Source organism: Dasypus novemcinctus, chromosome 10 (assembly GCF_030445035.2).
Source record: "Dasypus novemcinctus isolate mDasNov1 chromosome 10, mDasNov1.1.hap2, whole genome shotgun sequence".
In the NCBI taxonomy this organism is placed as follows: Eukaryota; Metazoa; Chordata; class Mammalia; order Cingulata; family Dasypodidae; genus Dasypus; species Dasypus novemcinctus.
Genome location: NC_080682.1, coordinates 9,319,746 through 9,337,955, shown reverse-complemented (window position 1 = coordinate 9,337,955; position 18,210 = coordinate 9,319,746). Strand labels below are relative to the sequence as shown.

The window sequence follows — 18,210 nt, the reverse complement described above, 5'->3', positions numbered from 1 at the left end:
TGTGACAAAGGCAGTGCTTGGGGAAATGTGTTGCTATGAATATCTATATTCAAAAAATGAAGAAAGATCTCATATTAATAACCTAACTTTACATCTTGAAGAAATAGATGTAAAGAGCAAAGTAAACCCAATGTTAACAGAATGAAAGAAATAATTAAGATTAGAGCAAAGACAAATAAAGAATAGAAAAGCAATTGAGAGAAAAGACAAATAAAGAATAGAAAAGCAATTGAGAGAATAAAAAACCCCAAAATAGGTTTTTTGGAAAAAAGACAATAAAATGGACAAACTTTTAGCTGGTCTGATAAAGAAAAACAGAGAAAAGATGCAAATAACTAAAATCAGTAAGGAAAATGGTGACATCACTTCTGACCTTACAGAAATAAAACGATCTTAAGAGGATATTATGAACAATTGTAAGCCAACAAACAAGATAATCTAGAAAAAGTAGAAAATCTAGAAACACATCACAATTACCCACACTGAAGAAGAAATAGAAGGCATTGGCAAACCTATAACAAGTACAGAGATTAAATCAATAATCTAAAACCTCTCACCAAAAAAAAGCCCAGGACCAGATGACTTTACTGATGAATCCTACCAAACAATTAAAGAAGAATTAATACCAGTCCTTCTCAAACTCTTCCAAAGAATTTGAGAGTTGGGAAAACCTCCTGATTATTCTATGAGGTCAGCATTTACTCTGATCCATACAAAAGTCTGAAAAAGACATCACAAAAAAAGAAAATTACAGACCAATTTCCCTTATGAATACAGAAGCAAAACTCCTCAGCAAAATACTAGCAAATTGAATCCAATAGCATATTTAAAAGATTACATACCATGATCCTAGGAATGCAAAGGCTGTTCAGCATATGAAAATCAATCAATGTAATACAATACATAAACAGAACGAAGGGGGAAAAACGTGATTATCTCAATAGATGCAGAAAAGGCAGCTAAAAAAATCCAGCACCTTTCTTGATAAAGGCACTCAGAAAAGGAGGAATAGAAGGGAACTTTCTCAATACAATAAACACCATTTGTGAAAAACCCACAACTAACACCATACTCAATGGTGAAAGAATTAAAGCTTTTTCCTTGTGGCAGTTTGATATTATTTATTAATTCAAAAACGAGATACTGGGAAACGGACTTTGGCCCAGCGGTTGGGGCGTCCGTCTACCATATGGGAGGTCCGCGGTTCAAACCCCGGGCCTCCTTGACCCGTGTGGAGCTGGCCATGCGCAGTGCTGATGCGCGCAAGGAGTGCCGTGCCACGCAAGGGTGTCCCCCGTGTGGGGGAGCCCCACGCGCAAGGAGTGCGCCCGTGAGGAAAGCCGCCCAGCGTGAAAAGAAAGAGCAGGCTGCCCAGGAATGGCGCCGCCCACACTTCCCGTGCCGCTGACGACAACAGAAGCGGACAAAGAAACAAAAAGCAGACAAAGAAACAAGACGCAACAAATAGACACCAAGAACAGACAACCAGGGGAGGGGGGGAAATTAAATAAATACGTAAATCTTTAAAAAAAAAAAAAAAAAAAAAAAAAAAAAGTTAAAAATATTTAAAAACAAAAAAAACGAGATATTATGTTTGTAAACTGGTCTGTTCCTCTGGGTGTGATATCCCTTTGTACTAAATTCAGAGGTTTCACTTTTACTTTATTAAAAGTTATTAAGTCAAGTTTAGAGCTTTGATTTGACCACGTCATTAGGGCATGCAGGGTTTAGTCCCTCCTCCCTGGGTGGGCTACATAGATGGACGCTGAATCAAGAGCATGGAGAAAGATACACAGAGAAGAACACGGAGGAAGAGAGACATCTCCATAGACGCAGCAGAGGCCCTGGGAAGAAAGATGAGCCTGATAGTTGCAGCTGAAGAGAACAGAGCAGCTGGGAAGCCCTGAGAGATGAGCCTCATGCCAGCCTACAGCTGAGATCAGAACAAGCTGGGACCATGGTACCTTAAGAGGAAGGAGGAAGGATGAACCCTTAAAGACACTGCCCGCCATCTTGCTTCAAAACGTGGCAAATGACTGTGGATGAGAAAGTACCTCTTACGGTACCTCGAGTTGGACACTTTAGGGCCTTGTGACTGTAAGCTTCTACCCCAAATAAATACCCTTTACAAGGGCCAACAGATTCCTGACACTTTGCATCAGCACCCCTTTGGCTGACTAACACACCCCCTAAGATCAGGAACAAGACAAGGATGCCCACTTTCACCACTGCTATTCAATATTGTACTAGAAGTTCTTGCCAGAGATATTGGGCCAGAAAAAGAAATAAAAGGTATCCAAACTGGAAAGGAAGAAGTAAAGCTGTCTCTATTTGCAGATGACATGATCTTATATATAAAAAAACCCAAAAGAATCCACAAGAAAAACACAAGAGCTAATAAATGATTTCAGCAAAGTGGCAGGGTACAAGATCAACACACAAAAAACAATTGGGGGGAAACGGACTTTGGCCCAGCGGTTAGGGCGTCCGTCTACCATATGGGAGGTCCACGGTTCAAACCCCGGGCCTCCTTGACCCGTGTGGAGCTGGCCATGCGCAGCGCTGATGCGCGCAAGGAGTGCCGTGCCACGCAAGGGTGTCCCCCGCACGCAAGGAGTGCGCCCGTGAGGAAGGCAGCCCAGCGTGAAAAGAAAGAGCAGCCTGCCCAGGAATGGCGCCGCCCACACTTCCCGTGCCGCTGACGACAACAGAAGCGGACAAAGAAACAAGATGCAGCAAATAGACACCAAGAACAGACAAGGGGGGGGGGGAGGGAATAAAATAAAAATCTTTAAAAAAAAAAAAAAAACAATTGGGTTCCTGTGCATTAGCAATGAACAATTCAAAGAGGAAATCAAGAAAACAATTCCATTTACAATAGCATTTAAAAGAATAAAACATCTAGGAATAAACTGAAATAAGGAAACAAAAGATTTGTAAACTGAAAACTACAAAACACTGCTGAAAGAAATTAAAGACCTATGTAAATGGCCAGACATCCATGTGTTGGGAAAACCCTATATCCACATGCAGAAGAATGAAGTTAGACCCCCACCTCACACCAAATACAAAAATCAACTCAAAATCTTTCAAGGACCTTAATATAAGAGCTAAAACTGTAAAACTTTCAGTAGGTAACATGGGGGGACTCTTCATGACCTGGGATCCAACAATGCATTGCTAGATATGACACCAAACCTAAGCACAACAAAAAAAAAACTATAGATAAATTTGATTTCATTAAAATTAAAAAACATCTGTGCCTCAACAGAAATTATCCAGAAAGTGAAAAGACAACCCACAGTATGGGAAAAAAAGTTTCAAACCATACATCAGATAAGGGTATTGTGGGAAGCCCGGCAAAGCAGGCTCCAAGGTTCACAGTAAGAATATAGACAAAGTGCACCTGGAGAGTCTGGAGATAAAACAGGCCGTGCCCACTGGGCAAGGTCATGTGCTGAGGTGAATATGCTGAGTGTTGATAAGAAAGAAACAGTGTTATCTGTAGGCTTAGGAATAGAGGAATAACTTTTGTGTCTATAGTGACCTAGAAACGCAAACCTTCCGAATGTGCTGTTTTCCCTTATGATATAAAATAAAGCGTGTGTTCAAGCCAAGTGCCCGAGGTAGCTGCGAGCTCCTCACTGTCCACCTGGCCCCCGCTATTTTGTGTCTTTCATTTCTCAGCCTCACACTCCTCCCACTTCAGGAACCTGTTCAGCTGCGCCGGTCGCAGCAGGATATAATATCCAGAATATATAAAGAATTCCTACAACTCAACAACAAAAAGAAAAACAACCTATTTTTAAAAAGGGCAAAGGGCATCCAGTCAACCAAGATGGCAGCATAAGGTGGTCCAGGGTGCTGTTCCCCATAGAATCTTTGAGCAACTAGCAAAATCTGGCAGAGTCATCTTCCTGAAGAGTCCAGAAAACAGTTAAAGACTTGCAGTAACTGGGTGAGACCCAAATTAAGAAAACACAACTTTAAAAAGCGGTAGGAGAAAGTGGCCTCTCCCCAGCCATTCCCCAGGGCCATGAGAGCCATCACGCACTTGCATTGCCGGGCCCAGGCTTTGTTCTGGAAGGAGCAGAGCAAGCCCTGTGCACATAGGGAGTGACTGCAAGTTAGTGCCAATATATCGAGTGGCAGCTTGAAAGACTGAACCAGGAAACTCAGGTGTTTAGTGAGTTCCAGCAAAAGTGATGGAAGACAGAGTCACGCTCAGGTGTGTCATGACCCCTTTACTGCACCTGTGGCACTAGTGTTATACACCTGTTAGACTCCTGTACCTCCTTCTGCTACCTCACTTCCATAAAAGTATCGTGCTTGATGGCATGAGCCCAATGAGACGTGATTTAACATGTCTGCCCAAGTGACAAACGCTTTCCCTGTGTCCATCAAACACCTGCCCCACCTTTTTAACCTCAAAGCAACTCATTTCCTATATCCTAGTCCTCGGGGATTCCTTCTATCTAAGTGAGCTCTCAAAATTAATGGTGACCTCTAATAACACCTGCTAATTCCTTAAGGAACTTAACATGCGAATAACATGCTGACTTTAAAACATGTAGCTTTAAAAAACATATATCGTCAGCCTTTGTTGTCGCGTGTCCACCTGGGATCTCCGGGCAAGAGGAGTGGGGCTTTTTCAGTCTCTAATCGCTCCGGGTTTAGCCCTGGACTCCTGCGGCGTTTCTCTCCCCGCCTGGCTGGCAGCCCTGGAGCTGGTTTGGTGGAAGGAGCTGGCTCTGGGAGGCCCGCAACTGGGCGAGAGCTCCGGCCTTCTGGTTCTAAACAAGATGGTGGAGGGCTCCCGGGCCCCTAGGAGATGCCCCTGCTTAGAACCAGAGAGGGAACCCGGAAGCCCGTGCCCAGACAGCACCGTCAGACTTACAGGTGCAACCGCAACACCAGCGAGAAACGGATTTTTTGAGTTTACTGTTTTTGCTAACTGGTAATGTGGTGAGGTATGGCTAGCTACAGAGGCCACTCTGGCATGTGCCCCCCCTCCTTGCCCCGTTTCTAAGAGTCTCCTCCTCTTTCGCCTACATGCTGCTTGCTCCCAGCCGACGTCGATGGCAGATGGTGCCACCGCTGTGCTGGCAGGCCACTGGGTCACACAAACTATGCAGAAGAAACCCAGCCCGGAAAGGGCCACCACGGGCTCAAGTCACCTGTGTTTTGCATACCTTGCCACAGACTTCCTGAACGCGGGCCATGGTGGAGGCTGCTGGAAGCAGGCGTTTGTTGCCTGCACGCTACTCACAACTCTCTCAGTCAGGAAGGATGGCACCTTTCTGCCATTGGGAGTATCCAGAGCACTGTTTCCTTCCTTCCTCCCTCCTTGCATTCCTTCTCTCCCTCCTTCCTTCCCTCCTTCCCTTCCTGAGTTAAAATTCAGAGAACATAAAATGAACCATTTCAGGGGAGCAGATTTGGCTCAACTGATAGAGCATCTGCCCACCACATGGGAGGTCCAGGTTTTGAACCCAGGGCCTCCTGGCCCATGTGGTGAGCTGGCCCACGTGCAGTGCTGATGCATGCAAGGAGTGCCGTGCCACGCAGGAGTGTCCCCTACGTAGGGGAGCCCCATGCGCAAGGAATGTGCCCATAAGGAGAGCCACCCTGTGCAAAAAAAGCTCAGCCTGCCCAGGAGTGGCGCTGCGCACACCGAGAGCTGATGCAGCAAGATGATGCAACAAAAAGAGACACAGATTTCTGGTGCCACTGACAAGAATACAAGCAGACAAAGAAGAACACACAGCAAATGGACAGAGAGAGCAGACAATGGGGGGATGGGGGGAGAAAAATAAATAAAAAATGAATCTTAAAAAAAAACAACATTTCAATGTGAACAATTCCATGGCAAGTGCAACCAACAGCTCTACCTAGTTCCAAACCATTTTCCTTACCCCAAAGAAAGCCCTGTGCCCACTGAGCAGGGCATCTCCATTCGCCTTCCCACCACTGGCAACCACCAGTCTGCCTTCTGATTCTAAGGCCTCACCTAGTCTGGACATTTCCTGTAAGTGGAATCATAGGACATGTGACCTTTGATTCTTCCTTCCCTTAGCATCATGTTTTAGAGGTCTGTTCCCACTGTAGCTTGTATCAGGACATCCTTCCCTTTCATGGCTGAGTAATATTCCACCTTGTGGCTAGACTGCAATTTGTTTGCCTGTTCATCCATTGATGGGCATTTGGGTGCTTCCACCTTGTGGCTCTTGTGACTAGTGTTGCTGTGAACATATACATACGTGTACTTGTTTGAATCGCTACTTTCGGTTCTTTTGGTACCTATAAGAGGAATTGTGGAGCCATACAGTAATTATGCTTAATTTTGTTGAGGCAGAACACTGCTTTCTTAAGTTTTAGTGTGGAGGGGGAGAGGGGGGAAGAGAGAGAAATTAAAAAAAAAAAGTTTTAGTGTGCATATAAATCCCCAGGAGACCTGAGATTCTGATAGGGTAGGTCTGGGGCCCGAGATCCTGCAATTTCTAATCTCCTGATGCTGCTGGTCTGGAGCCCACACTTGGACTGTCCCTGGCCTCAAAGCTTGTAGATCCTTCCCCATTGCATTAGTTGGGGTGAAGACTGCATGGTAACAGACAGCTAAGAATGTGACATCCTTGGGCGGGCAGGTGGGCTGTGCCCCTGGGCCAGCAGGGGCCTCCTCCATCCCCAGCTGTGAATTCCAGGTTGCTCCAGTCACCACCACTTCCAGCCAACAGTCAGAAATTTCCTTTTAAGCAAGTGATGGGTGATTTGCAGGCATCACTTCTACTCACTTTTCTCTGGCAAGAACCTCCTCATGTGGCCCCACATAGCTGCAAGGGAGGTTGGGAAATGCAGCCTTGCTCAGCAGCCAAAGGCCAAGCTGCCAAGGGTGGCAATGGAAGAGGGAAGGCTTTTGGGTGGCTGCCAACCGTCTCTGGCACATGATCCAGTGCACGAGGGCTCAGGTGATGCGGACAGGAGCACACTCAGGGGCTTGTCGCTTGGGTCTGGTTTGGGTGACTTTGAACCTAGGTGGCTCACGGGAGACTGCCACAGGCAAAGAGGTCCCAGTTAGTCCCTGGGTGGAGCTGGGGAGTGAAGTACCTGGGCTCTGGTGTTGGAGACTTGGGTGCACCGTCTCATCTTTATAAGCTAGGAGACCGGGGACAAATTACTAATGTCTTGGAGCTGAGGCCTTCTCCTCTGTAAACTGTGATAAGTAAAAAATAAAATTTAGTACTTAGATAATGTTAATACTGGGAACCCCCAGTAAATGGTAGTAATTTCAGGAGTTCCTGGAATGACTGAGGGGAACCCAAGATGATCTCAAACCAAATCAGGACATTGTTAGGTATAAACTCAAGAAGGCCCCTCTAAGCCATTTTTAATTCCTACCAGCATTTGAGATGGATAAAGAAACAAGTGCCATCTCAGCGGTGTAGGAAAGGCAGACCACACACACACACACACACACACACACACACACACACAAAACTTCCACCACCATCAAGGCCCCAAGACTGGGTCTCTCGAGATGACCCCAAGCAGGGCCAGGGTAGGCAACCCGGGAACAGGTACACTCAGGGAAAGGGGCACGTGGCAGGACCAGAGAAGCTGGCCCTGTGCTCATGGGCCCCTGCTGGCAGGCGTGGGGTTGGAGTGGGGGAGAGGGGCCCGGAGCACAAGCAGCGGCTCAGGTTTCCTGAACACCTGTCGTGTTGCCAGCACCGGGCTCCGTACTGGGAAACAGTGAGAAGTCCAAGCCCCATCCTCACGGAGCTCACGTTGATGGGGAGCCAACGAGCCGATCAGCGAAGGTAACGCCGAGACCAGGGGACACAGGGCAGCCGTGTGTGCCCGGGGCAGGGGGAGGCAAGGAAAGGAGGACTCCAGGAGCCCGGGTTTTGCAGGAGGGACAGACTCCCCAGTCGATGCACTGTCCCCCGCAGCCAGGAGGGATGAAGCCTTCGGGGCCGAGGGCACCCAAGAGCACGTTCCAGGCCGGCACGCACAGGAGGGAGCCGTGGAGAGGCCCCAGGGGCAGGACGTGCCCAGGCAGCGGCCAGGTTTGCGCTTTGCCTGAAGGTGATGGGCGCCAATGAAAGGTCCTGTTCCCGTAATCCAGGGAGGCAGAGCGGGGCTCGGAGAGGTGAAGTTGCAGGCCTCCGCGGCAGCCGGGATTTGGGGTGGTGCCGGCACCGGCCCTTGAGATGGGGGCTCAGAGGGGAGGAGGGGGCCTGGAATGTCACCAGCTCGTTGGCTGGTTAGTCTGCGCCTCGTCCTTCCTGCTCCATCCAACTCGAGAGGCAAAGGAAGGGAGGCAGCGCTGCGGGGACCTGAGGCCCCAGCCCGGGCTCCCCCAGCCTGAGCGCCTGTGGCTGAGCTGCCTGCTGGGGGTGCCCGCCCGGTCCCCGAGGCGGCCGCGGGGCGGCAGGCTCAGCCCCAGGCCTGGAGCAGGTACTCGTAGCTGAGGAAGGTGACGGCGTTGACGGGGAAGGCGCGCGCGCTGTTGATGGTCAGCCCGCGCAGGAAGACCCCCGGGCCCTCCCGCCGCACGCTGCTGGCCATGCAGTCCAGCACCCCGCGGTAGGCGCGCTCCTGCAGCCCATCCATCTGCATCCGGGACTTGATTACGTCCAAGGGAGTGGCCGTCACCCAGGAGGCGATGCCCGCGAAGCCCCCGGCCACCAGCACCGTGGCTGAGCCTGCGCCGAGGGAGCCGGCCGGGCCGGTCAGAGGCGAGCGTGGGGCCTCCCCGCCCCCGCCCCGCGGCAGGCCCGCTCCCCGCACCCCACTTACTGGGCGTCTGGCCGTCGGGCGTGTACTGGCGACAGAGCCACTCGTAGGTGAGGAAGTAGACCGCCAGCGTGGGGGTGTCCCTCAGCACCAGGGCCCAGGCACCTCGGAACAGCCCCCGGGGCCCCTCAGCCTGGAGGATGGAGGTGGCGCAGTGCACGGGCCCGCGGTACCGGGGTGGGGGGCTCCCCGGCCGCGCCCTCGGTTCTGTCTGGTTTTGGAGCCGCACTTTGATGAGGTCAAAGGGGGCCAGGAAGTAGGACTGTGGGGAAGGAAACGCGGAGGCCCAGGTGGGGCTGGGGGCAGGGGGCTGGCGCTCCTGGGCCCCAGGACCAGTGAGCGGGGCGGGCAGCTGTCTTCCCGCAGGCCCCCCACCAGCCCTCATCCCCTCGCAGGCCGAAGGGGCGGACCAGGGCGTCCTGCTGCGGGGCAGGCCACCTCCCTGGGCGCCAGGCCCTGACAGCGCGCGCCCTCGGGACAAGCCCAGGGTTCCTGTGCCAGCAGCAGGGGTAGGTTCCAGTCTCACGTAAGTCAGGCACCAGCGTGACCCTGCAGCGCCCGGGCATTCAGACCTTGGCACGAGAGGGCGCCAGGGACCCCTCCCAGGGCTAGAGCTCTAGCGAGGGGCTCCGCTTCCCGGGCCTCCCCTCCCCCACCTTCCGCCTGCAGGAGGGGGACAAGGGCTTCCTGCCTCACACTCCCACTCCTGCCAGAGTCGCCCTGCAGGGAGGCTATGCCGGAAGGTGGGTGCCAGATGGGACCCGAGGGTCCTCAATGCAGCGGTCTGGGAGAGTATTGGGTCTGGCCAGGGGGTAAGGGTGGGTGCTGGGTGGGGGGGGGTAGGTTTGGGGGTCTTGGGATTTGGGTCAGTATGCAACTAAGTCTAAAAAAGGTACTAAAGTTCAGGTGAGAATTCAGGTCGAGGCTGAGGCCAGCACGTCCTTTGGGGGCTATGTGTCCTTGGCTTTTTCGCTTTGGTCTGAGGTGTTAAAGATACTCGAGCTCAGGTCCTCAGCGCTGGAGGCACCGAGGGCAGCCAGGCCTGGGCCGGCCAGCTCAGCCACCCAGCCTGGCGCTGGTCTTCGAAGGGTGGCAGGCCAAGACTCCTTGGCTTATTTCCTCCCCTGTGGGAAACATAGTGGGCTGGAGACCCTCCCTCAAGAGACGGGGGCCCTGAGGTCACCCTCCTGCAGAGCCTGGAGGCAGTGCCGAGCAGAAGGCTTCTCCTGAGCGCTGGGTTCCTGGAAGCTGAGGAAAAGACCAGGCCGAGGCAGGACGGCTGGCGGGTGAGGTGGGTGGGGGCTCAGCCACACTCTGGGACAGGGTCAGCCATGGTCACACCAAAGCTGCCCCTCAGCGGTCGCCAATCCGTGCAAGGTGCTAAGCTGGGTCACTTGCCAACCCTCCGCCTCTGCCTCCCCACTTGAAGGCGCTTTCTGCCCCAAGAGCCTGTTCCACTGACACCAAGGGCTTGCGGGTGAACCCAGGGCCCAGCTGGCTCCTGGACCCAGAGCCCACTGATGACCCTGACAGTCGCCAGTTCAGAGAGGCCAGAGGGGAGGGAGGGCATGCAGGAGCCGGGCTTGGCTGGGCCTCCACCAGGCCACCTGCGCCTGCGGTGGCAGTTCTCTTCCTGGTGTTTGTGGAGGCCTTGGGCTTGGGAACTAGGAAAGCACCCAGGACCTGTGGCCTCACTGATCACTGGCTCATCTGGGTGAGCAAGCTGGCTCCGTCCTCTGTCCTTGCTTTCTGGCCCATCAGTGTGTCAGAAGCTTCAGGGCAGGTGTCAAACAGAGCAGGGGTGTGGGACAGGGCCAGACACCTCTGCCCCTCTGTGCTTAGTCCCTTCTTCAGCTCTGGTGCCTGAAGCTCCCCTCCCATCCCCCCTAAAAAGCTGAGACCTGGGGAGCGGATGTGGCTCAAGTGGTTGAGCGCCTGCTTCCCACATGGGAGGTCCTGGGTTCGGTCCCTGGTGCCTCCTAAAAAAAACAAAAATAACAGGCAAACAAATGAAAAAACCACTCAGAGCCGATGTGGCTCAGTGGTTGAGTGCCAGCTTCCCACATATGATGTCCTGGGTTCAACCCCTGGCCCCAGTTCCTCAAAAAAAAACAAAAAACAAAAGCTGAGACCAGAGACCAAGTGATTGGAGTCACTTAGTGCTGAACGCTGAGGCCTAGGGGCTGGGGCTAGGCGGTGCCAGGACGGTGCCAGGACCAGGCTGCGGGTTGGCCTTGGCGTCTTGCTGGGGCTGAAGCTTCCCGGGGTCAAGGTCACTTGGGGAGAGGTCTCCCCGCCCCTGACTCGTGGGGCAGACAGACGCCCCTGGAGGCGGGCCAGCCCTGTCAGCCCGGGAGCTGGGCATCGCTATGTCCACCTAGCGTGCCCCAGCCCCAGCCCCCTCCCGGCTCTGCCTTTTGTCCTCCCCTCCAGCCAGGCCAGGCCTATCGCAGCAGCCAGCCGCCTGTCCCTTTCGTCCCTGCTGTTTTCCCCTGAGGAAAGGCCGCTGCGCTGCCACAGGGGCCGGGGGGAAAGGCGCGCACTGACCTGGCAGCCGGCCCCGAGCTCGGGCAAGGGTGCGTGGGCGCTGCTCTCACCTGCACGAACCCCCCGGCGCAGCCCGCTACGAAGATGTGCGTGTAGCTGGGGGGCTGGGCCCGCCGCTCCTGGTGGGAGGTGGCCGTGAGGGCCAGCAGGGCATTGCTGTAGACCCCGAACAGGACGGAGTTGACCACGGCTATGCTGGCGATGGGGAAACTCATGCCCTTGAAGAAGCCCAGGAGCTGCAGGGGGACACGGTGGCACCAGAAGGGCAGGGCGCAGCGGGCTGGAGACCCTTCCCACACCCCAGGGCAGGGCGAGGTTAAAAAAGGCTCCACCCTGGGGACAGGAAGCTGCCCCCCCCACCCCGGGCCCAGACAGGAGTCCTCTTGTGCAGGGAGGAGAAGGAAGCCCAGACCGACTGCCCAGGTGCCTCCCCCACAGAAGCGGGGCCCCCACCGACTCATGGCGGTAGATCTTGACGGCACAGTCCACGATGCCCCGGTAGGTGGTCTGGGTCTGCAGGCGCACCTGGACAGGGAGGAGAGCCTGTGGGCCCGCAGTGGGCAGGCCCGGCCTCTGCAACCCAGGCCAGCTCCGGCCGCCTCTGCCCCTGCGCCTTGCAGCACGAGGCCCCCAGGCTGCAGCCAGGCGCTGGTCTCGGGGCCCAGACAGTTCAGGCGGCATCTGTCGTTCCTCTGCTGCCACCTCTAGACTCACCTTTATGGTGTCAAAGGGGTGTCCCAGAGCCAAACCCAGAGCTCCTGTGGTGACAAGAAGGTGTAGTGCGTGAGGGCCCTCGTGCCAGGCTGAGGAGGCACGTTTGTGCTGAGAGGAAGGTGACCCCGGAGACTCCAGCCCCAGCGCCGGTGCCTTTACTGGATGGCTCGGGGCTGGCCCGGCTCAGGGCCCTGCTGGAGGGCCCATGTGTAGGAGGGGAGTAGCCACCAAGGGCCCCCCTGGCTGGTCTGGCTGTGGGCCCAGGAACAGGTCTCCCTTGCCAACCTGCTTCGCCCTTCCTTCAACTAATAGCTACTATTGAGTGCCAGGCCTGGGGCCAGGCCAGGCCGCGCCTCCAAGGGCGCGAGACCAGGAGCTCAGCCAGCAGAACTGGAGGGCCCCAGAGCAGTCTGGCTGGCACCAGGTAGGGGTGCCTGGCCCCCCGGGCCAGCTCCCTACTTCCTGGCACAGCGCTTTGTAGCAAACACAGGTCCTGGAAGGCTTTTTTGCACATCTCCAGGGAGCAGGTATAGAAAGTCCCTCCCCTTCACCCAAGAGAAACGTCACCCAGAAGCTGGGCTGGGTGGAAAGCACAGCAGGCCTCCAGCCTGGGAGTGCAGCCTGTTGCCAGGTAGGGCAGAGGCCCAAAGGGAAACTCAGGACAGCAGGTGACGTCAATGGTGAACTTCATTCCTGAGCCCACAGCGGGGGAAGGGGGTCTGGACAGGGGCTGGGCAGTGTGGGTGCTGTGGTGCAGCCTGGGAGGCGCCCACCTGTGCCTGCACCTGCGCCTGCCTGGGCGCCCCAGCCCCCTCCCCTTGCCTGCCTCAGGGAGCTTGGCCTTGGCGACTCCCTCCACCTGCACCTTCCTCTCCTCCTCCCTCCGGCAGCTCCCTGGAGGAGCCTGGGACAGCTGGCTCTGGGTGCTCTGGGGGAGCCAGGACTTTGGCTTCGAGCTCCTCCTCTGCCACCCACCTTCCCCGGGAAGTGACCCGCCATTGGAGGGGATATGACAGAAGGAAGAAAAACGTCTCACCGGAGATCCAGCCAGCCACAAACTCCTCCACAGGCATTGTCCAGGGCACGGCGAGGGAACTGGAAACCCACGGAGGAGGAGAAGCTGGTGAAAGTTTACTTCGCCCTCTCCCTCCCCCAGCCTGATGATAACTCCCAGTAATGTTTAACCATGGGTGCAGGGGTGAGAAGTGGCCAGGTGCCCGGCCCCCAGGCCCCCAGGAGGTGGGAGGGCGCCAACTTCGGTGCCTCTGACCATCTGGAGGAGGCGCACAAGTGCATGGCCGCCAGGCCCCAGCCTCCAGGTGGGCCCCCTCCAGGGCCGCCTCAGTCGGTGCGGTTTAATGAGCGCGCCCCGGGCAAGGCCCTGCCTGTCCATCCCAGGCATGAGTTTCCCTCCAGAAACACCCGCTGCCCGGCCCAGGACAGGCCGCGAGGCCGCCAGGGGGCAGCCCTGGTCCGCAGTCACCGTGGCACTGAGGAGCTGCTGGAGGGGGGACAGGCTGGGAGCCACCCAGAGAGAAGCCAGCACCCGGGAGTGACTCAGGGGGGCCTGAAACCAGTTTGTTCTCCCCGGGTTGTTTGTGACTCTGTGAGTGAGTCATCAGCAGGCTTCTCCCAGCCTCCTCCTCCCCAGGGAGAGATGGGGTTTTGAGAGTATAAAGGGCCCTGTGTCTGCCGCCTTGGGCTGAGCAGCTGGGGCTGCCTTTCATCCGGGACAACTGTGACCTAAGCCCACCCACGGGGCAGGGCCTGAACCCCTCTCCCTGGAGCGTGCAGGTGGGGGGGGGGGTCTTCTTTCAAGGGCAGAGACCCACGGCTCAGGCACCTCTGCCTACAGAAACCCCTGAGGGTCCCAAGAGCAGGTGCTAGCCCTGCAGTGGCCCTTGACTCCTCCCTTTCTCTCCGCCCTCCACCCAGCAGGGGTTCCTGCTAATATTACCTCAAAACCAACCAGAATGCAGCCCCTTCTCACCCCCTCTGCTACTGCCCTGACACAAGCCACCACCACCTCTGCTTGGATTTCCGCCCCTAACTGGCCTCTCTGCTGCCGGCCTGCCCCCTTCCAGTCTGTTCTCCACGCAGCAGCCAGAGCGGTCCACAGCCAGAGGGATGCGGCTAAAGTCTAAGTTAAGGTGGTTCCCTTGTTCTTAGGAAATGCACGTGATAGTAATGTGTTCAAGGAGAGTGATGGACATGACCCACTTGAGTGTTCAGAAGATGGATTCATGAACAGATATGTGGACCCTAGAGAGATACAGGTAGATACGGTGATTGTGGCAAAATGTTAAAATTGCTCTTTCTGGGTATCTGGGAGGGGAGGGGTATGATGGGATTCCCTGAAGGGGTTTGTATTATTTTTGTAACTGTCCTGTATTATTTTGTAACTATTTTGTCAACTGTCCTTGAAAGTATTTAAAAAGAAAAAAAAAGTTTTGTTTACATTTGCTAGTTCATGATAAATATAAATGTGTCTGTGCTATGGAAAAAAAAAAAAACTAAGTCAGTGGGAGCAGCTGTATCTCAGTAGCTGAGTGCCTGCTTTCCATGCACGAGGTCCCAGGTTCAATCCCCAACACCTCACGGAAAAAAAAATCTAAGTCATGGTGTCTCTTCTGCTCAACAACCTGCACTGATCCGCCTCCCATGTGGAGTCAACCGAAAGTCCTTTCTCGGCTCTACAAGCCCCTCGCAGTGCTGCCCCAGCCTCCTCTGGCTCATTTCCGGCTGCTTGCCCCCTTGCTTGCTTGACTCCAGCCACCCTAGCCTCCTTGTTCTTCCTCAAGCACGCCCCAGCCTTCAGTGGACACTCTCTCCGTGGCCTCCTTCAGGCCTTGACTCAAGCATCACCTACTCTGTGGGGCCTCCTCTAATCATCTTACTGAACGTTGCAATCTGCTCCCCAACGCCCCAGAATTTCTGGTGCCCCTGACCTGACTCTACCTTTTCTTTCTTCCATTGAACCTAGCACCTTCTGACACACTACAATTTGCTGGGCAATTCTCATCTCAGGTTGTTTGGTTTTTTGTTTGTTTGTTTTTAGGTATGGGGGGGGCCGAGGATTGAAACTGGAACCTCATATGTGAGAAGCCAGTGCTCAACCATTGAGCCATATCAGCTTCCCTGAGCTGGTTTTTGTTTTGTTTTGCTTGTTGTTTGTTTTTGCTTTTTCAGGAGGCACTGGGAACCCAACCTGGGACTTCCCATGTGGGAGATGGGAGCTCATTCCTTGAGCCACATCTGCTCCCGGGTAGTTTTTAAGTAGGCTCTTCTCCTGGACTTCTTTCCCTCTTCCTTCTCTGTCCACTCCCCAATTCAATGATGATGTAAACTTTCTGAGGGCAAGGGCTGCAGCTCTCCCAGGCCTCCTTTCCCTGAACCGTGTTCCCACATGGCTTCAGCAGGTTTAGGGAGGTAACGGGGCCACTGTGTACTGTCCGGAGGGTTCCATTGCTGAGAGCCTACTGTACATGCTCTGGTCCACATCCCAGCTTCGCTGAGTCCTTAAGTCAAGCTAGCAAGGAAGATAACTGTTATCGGGCTCATTGCTGGGCAGGTGTGGGTCCTGGAAGGGTAGGCAGAGAGCTATTTTAAATACTGAGAAAACTAAAACTGGGTCCAGAGTTGGAACTGCTTTCTAATCCCTAGGAATCAGGGCAGGTTGAACCCACGTCCCCCCGTAGCCAATGGCCAAGCCCATCGCTGTCACTTGGTTCTTCCAGCTCAGGAAGGTGCCCATGAACCTGTTCTTCTCCTTGAGACCCAGACCTCAGGCACACAGGCACTGGGGTAGCCAGGACAAGTTGGTGACCTGACTGGGGAGAGGTGGTTACACTCCTGCCTCTTCAAAGTTCTATCACCCCTTCACAGCCTGGGGATGGCTGAAGGCCTTCCAGGCTGGGTGTCTAGGATGCCATGGTTCCCGTGACAGCCTTCTGAGGACACTTAGAGGGGGTGTCCCTGGTCTGGCTTTCTAACTCTATGTGTATAATTTGAGAGAGGCCCTTGGAGATCTTCTAGTTTAGTCCAACCTGCTCGTTTCACAGATGAGGAAACTGAGGCCCCGAGGGTAAGGGACTGGTCCAGGATGAGTCAGGACCAACACGCCATCTCCTGACCCCACCACCCCTCACAGCCCGGGGAGCTGCCTGCGACCCTCTTCACCCAGCGCTCTGTAGTGTGGACCCCTGCCCCGGCCGAGGCGGCATCTCCATTTACGGGTGAGGGGACCGGCCCAAAGTCACAAGGCGAGGGAGTGGTACAGCTCGCGCCCTTACCCCGATTTCCTTGAGCCCTCGCCACAGCCTAAGAGGCCAACGGTCGGACGTGGGGGTGGGCGACTCGCCCTCGGGCGGTCGGGTGGGTGGCGGGGCTGATTCAGAAAGCGACCATCCCACGGGTGCGACCAGAAACAGGAGGCGTTCGCCCGGGGCGCCCCGAGCATGCGCGGGCCCGCGGGGGGCGTGAGCGCGCGGGCGCCGGGGAGGGCGCGTGCGCGGTGGTCCCGGGTTCCGATTGGCTCCCGCGGTCTGGGGGCGGGGCCGCGGGCGCAGCTCTTCTTCCTGACTGGGCTTCCGCGTCGCCGCCCCGGGGGTCCGAGCCGAGCGCGAAACGTAGTTGAGGCTGGTGGCGGGCGGGTGGCGCTGGCCGGGGCAGGAGTTGTGTCCAGAGTCGGGGCCGGGGCTGAGGCGGCGGACGCTGTATCCCTGCGAGGTGAGAGCCCGGCGAGGGCCCGGACGGAGGTGCGCGGTGCCCTGCGGGGGCATCCCGGCGAGCGGAGCCTCCACCCCTGCTTCTGACCATCCCTGACCCCTCCCGCCACCCCCGATCCAGAGTTGGCTGAGGGTCCCCCAGTCTGCATCCTCGGTCCCTCCAGCCAGCGTTGTTTAGCCGCTCACAGACCCAGCCCAGGACCCCTTCCCTACGTCATTGAGCGCTGAGCCCCCCTCCCATCCGAGCGTGCCTGGACCCCCGGTAACTTCTGCTTCTCTTTTCCTCTGCAGATGGACGGGCCAGAAGGCAGTGCCGGGCAGCCCGGCCCCGCCGAGCGGTCCCATCGAAGCAGCGTGTCCTCCGTGGGAGCCCGAGGTGATTCCCTGCCCCCGGCTCCCCCGTCCATACCCTTCTGGGCCCCAGCCCTGGGAAAGTGGCTCTGGCTTGTTTTCTTCCTCACTGTGTGTTAATCAACAGTTGGGTACGTTGAAACACGGAAAACTCACAGAACTCAGGCGGAGAACCACAGCACTCAGGCAGCGAGCCCTGGCTCTTTTGCATCCTCTCTGGCATCTCAGTTTTCTAGCCTGTAAAACGAGCTTGTCTCATGTAGCAGTGGAATTCAAATGAAATCATATGAGTGAAAAGTGGCACTTTTGCTTTTTTTGATTCATTTCTTCCTGGCAAACAGCCTTTTGAGGGGAGGAATCATTATGTCCATTTTATAGAAAGGATATCGGGTGGTGACATATTTGAACCTTCCGTGCCTTGGTTTTTCCCCGCCTGAAAAGGAGATCTGAGTCTCAGCCTCTTGGACATTATTTTGTGAGCTCCCAAGAAAGTAGCTGTTGGAGCAGAATTAACTGGGGGAGCACCTTCCCTTGTATTAGTGATAAACTACAATGAACTTGACAACTTGATAAACTGTGATCATTGAGAACTTGCCCTTCCCTTCCTCAGGCTTCACCTCATTTGGTTCAGAGCCACTCTTTGAGCACAGGGTATTGGCTCTATATCACAGGGGATGTAACTGACACTCAAACCAACTTTCTGAGTTGGCCAGGCTAGGATCTGAACCTGAGTATGTGAGCCTCCTAGCCCACTGCTCTTTCATGGTACCTGCTGTTCCAGGGATGGGAATCTGGATCCAGCTGCTCTTCCAAGGGACTCCTTTGGCTCTAGGGTCCAGGTGGGAATCTCACAGGCTGCCACAAGGGAGCACCTTTTTGGTTGTACCTCCCCTGCCTGTTTAAGGCTGTCCTGAAAGGCTACAGGATTGAGTCCTGAGGCTTGTAGGGGCCTACGGAAGCTGAGGCCTAAAACTTGCTTTACCTTTTGGAGGCAGTGGGGGAACTTAGGGGTGCTCCATTCCTATCTTAGCCTGGGCCAGTGAGAGAGACAGCACCTTGCCTGGGGGATACCAGT

At 55.0% G+C, this 18,210-nt stretch overlaps 2 protein-coding genes across 5 annotated transcripts in view; one reads left to right on the top strand and one right to left on the bottom strand.

The window, feature by feature from the left end:
* Positions 1–7,354: 7,354 nt before the first annotated feature.
* On the bottom strand, positions 7,355–16,488 carry SLC25A45 (solute carrier family 25 member 45). Of its 3 annotated transcripts, XM_004478595.5 has the most exons (7): positions 16,350–16,488; positions 13,094–13,152; positions 12,058–12,101; positions 11,797–11,868; positions 11,394–11,579; positions 8,800–9,058; positions 7,355–8,705 (listed from the first exon to the last, which is right to left on the bottom strand). In XM_004478595.5, exons 2-7 carry the CDS (start codon positions 13,128–13,130, stop codon positions 8,437–8,439), a joined length of 867 nt encoding a protein of 288 aa, XP_004478652.1. In that variant the 5' UTR covers positions 13,131–13,152; positions 16,350–16,488; the 3' UTR covers positions 7,355–8,436. The 3 variants fall into 3 exon arrangements, with proteins under 3 accessions (XP_004478652.1, XP_058161190.1, XP_058161189.1); XM_058305207.2 differs by lacking the exon at positions 11,797–11,868; XM_058305206.2 differs by lacking the exons at positions 7,355–8,705; positions 8,800–9,058; positions 16,350–16,488 and adding an exon at positions 9,181–10,775 and having other exon boundaries at positions 11,394–11,868; positions 13,094–13,378.
* Positions 16,489–16,585: 97 nt separating this feature from the next.
* FRMD8 (FERM domain containing 8) overlaps positions 16,586–18,210 on the top strand; it is a 22,129-nt gene continuing 20,504 nt past the window's right edge. Inside the window, exons 1-2 of one of the 2 annotated variants that reach the window (XM_058305202.2) lie at positions 16,586–16,785; positions 17,076–17,160. In XM_058305202.2, coding sequence (XP_058161185.1) covers positions 17,076–17,160 — 85 coding nt within the window. In that variant the 5' untranslated portion in view covers positions 16,586–16,785. The remainder of the gene's footprint in view (positions 16,786–17,075; positions 17,161–18,210) is intronic. The other variant, XM_058305203.2, reaches the window with a different exon arrangement.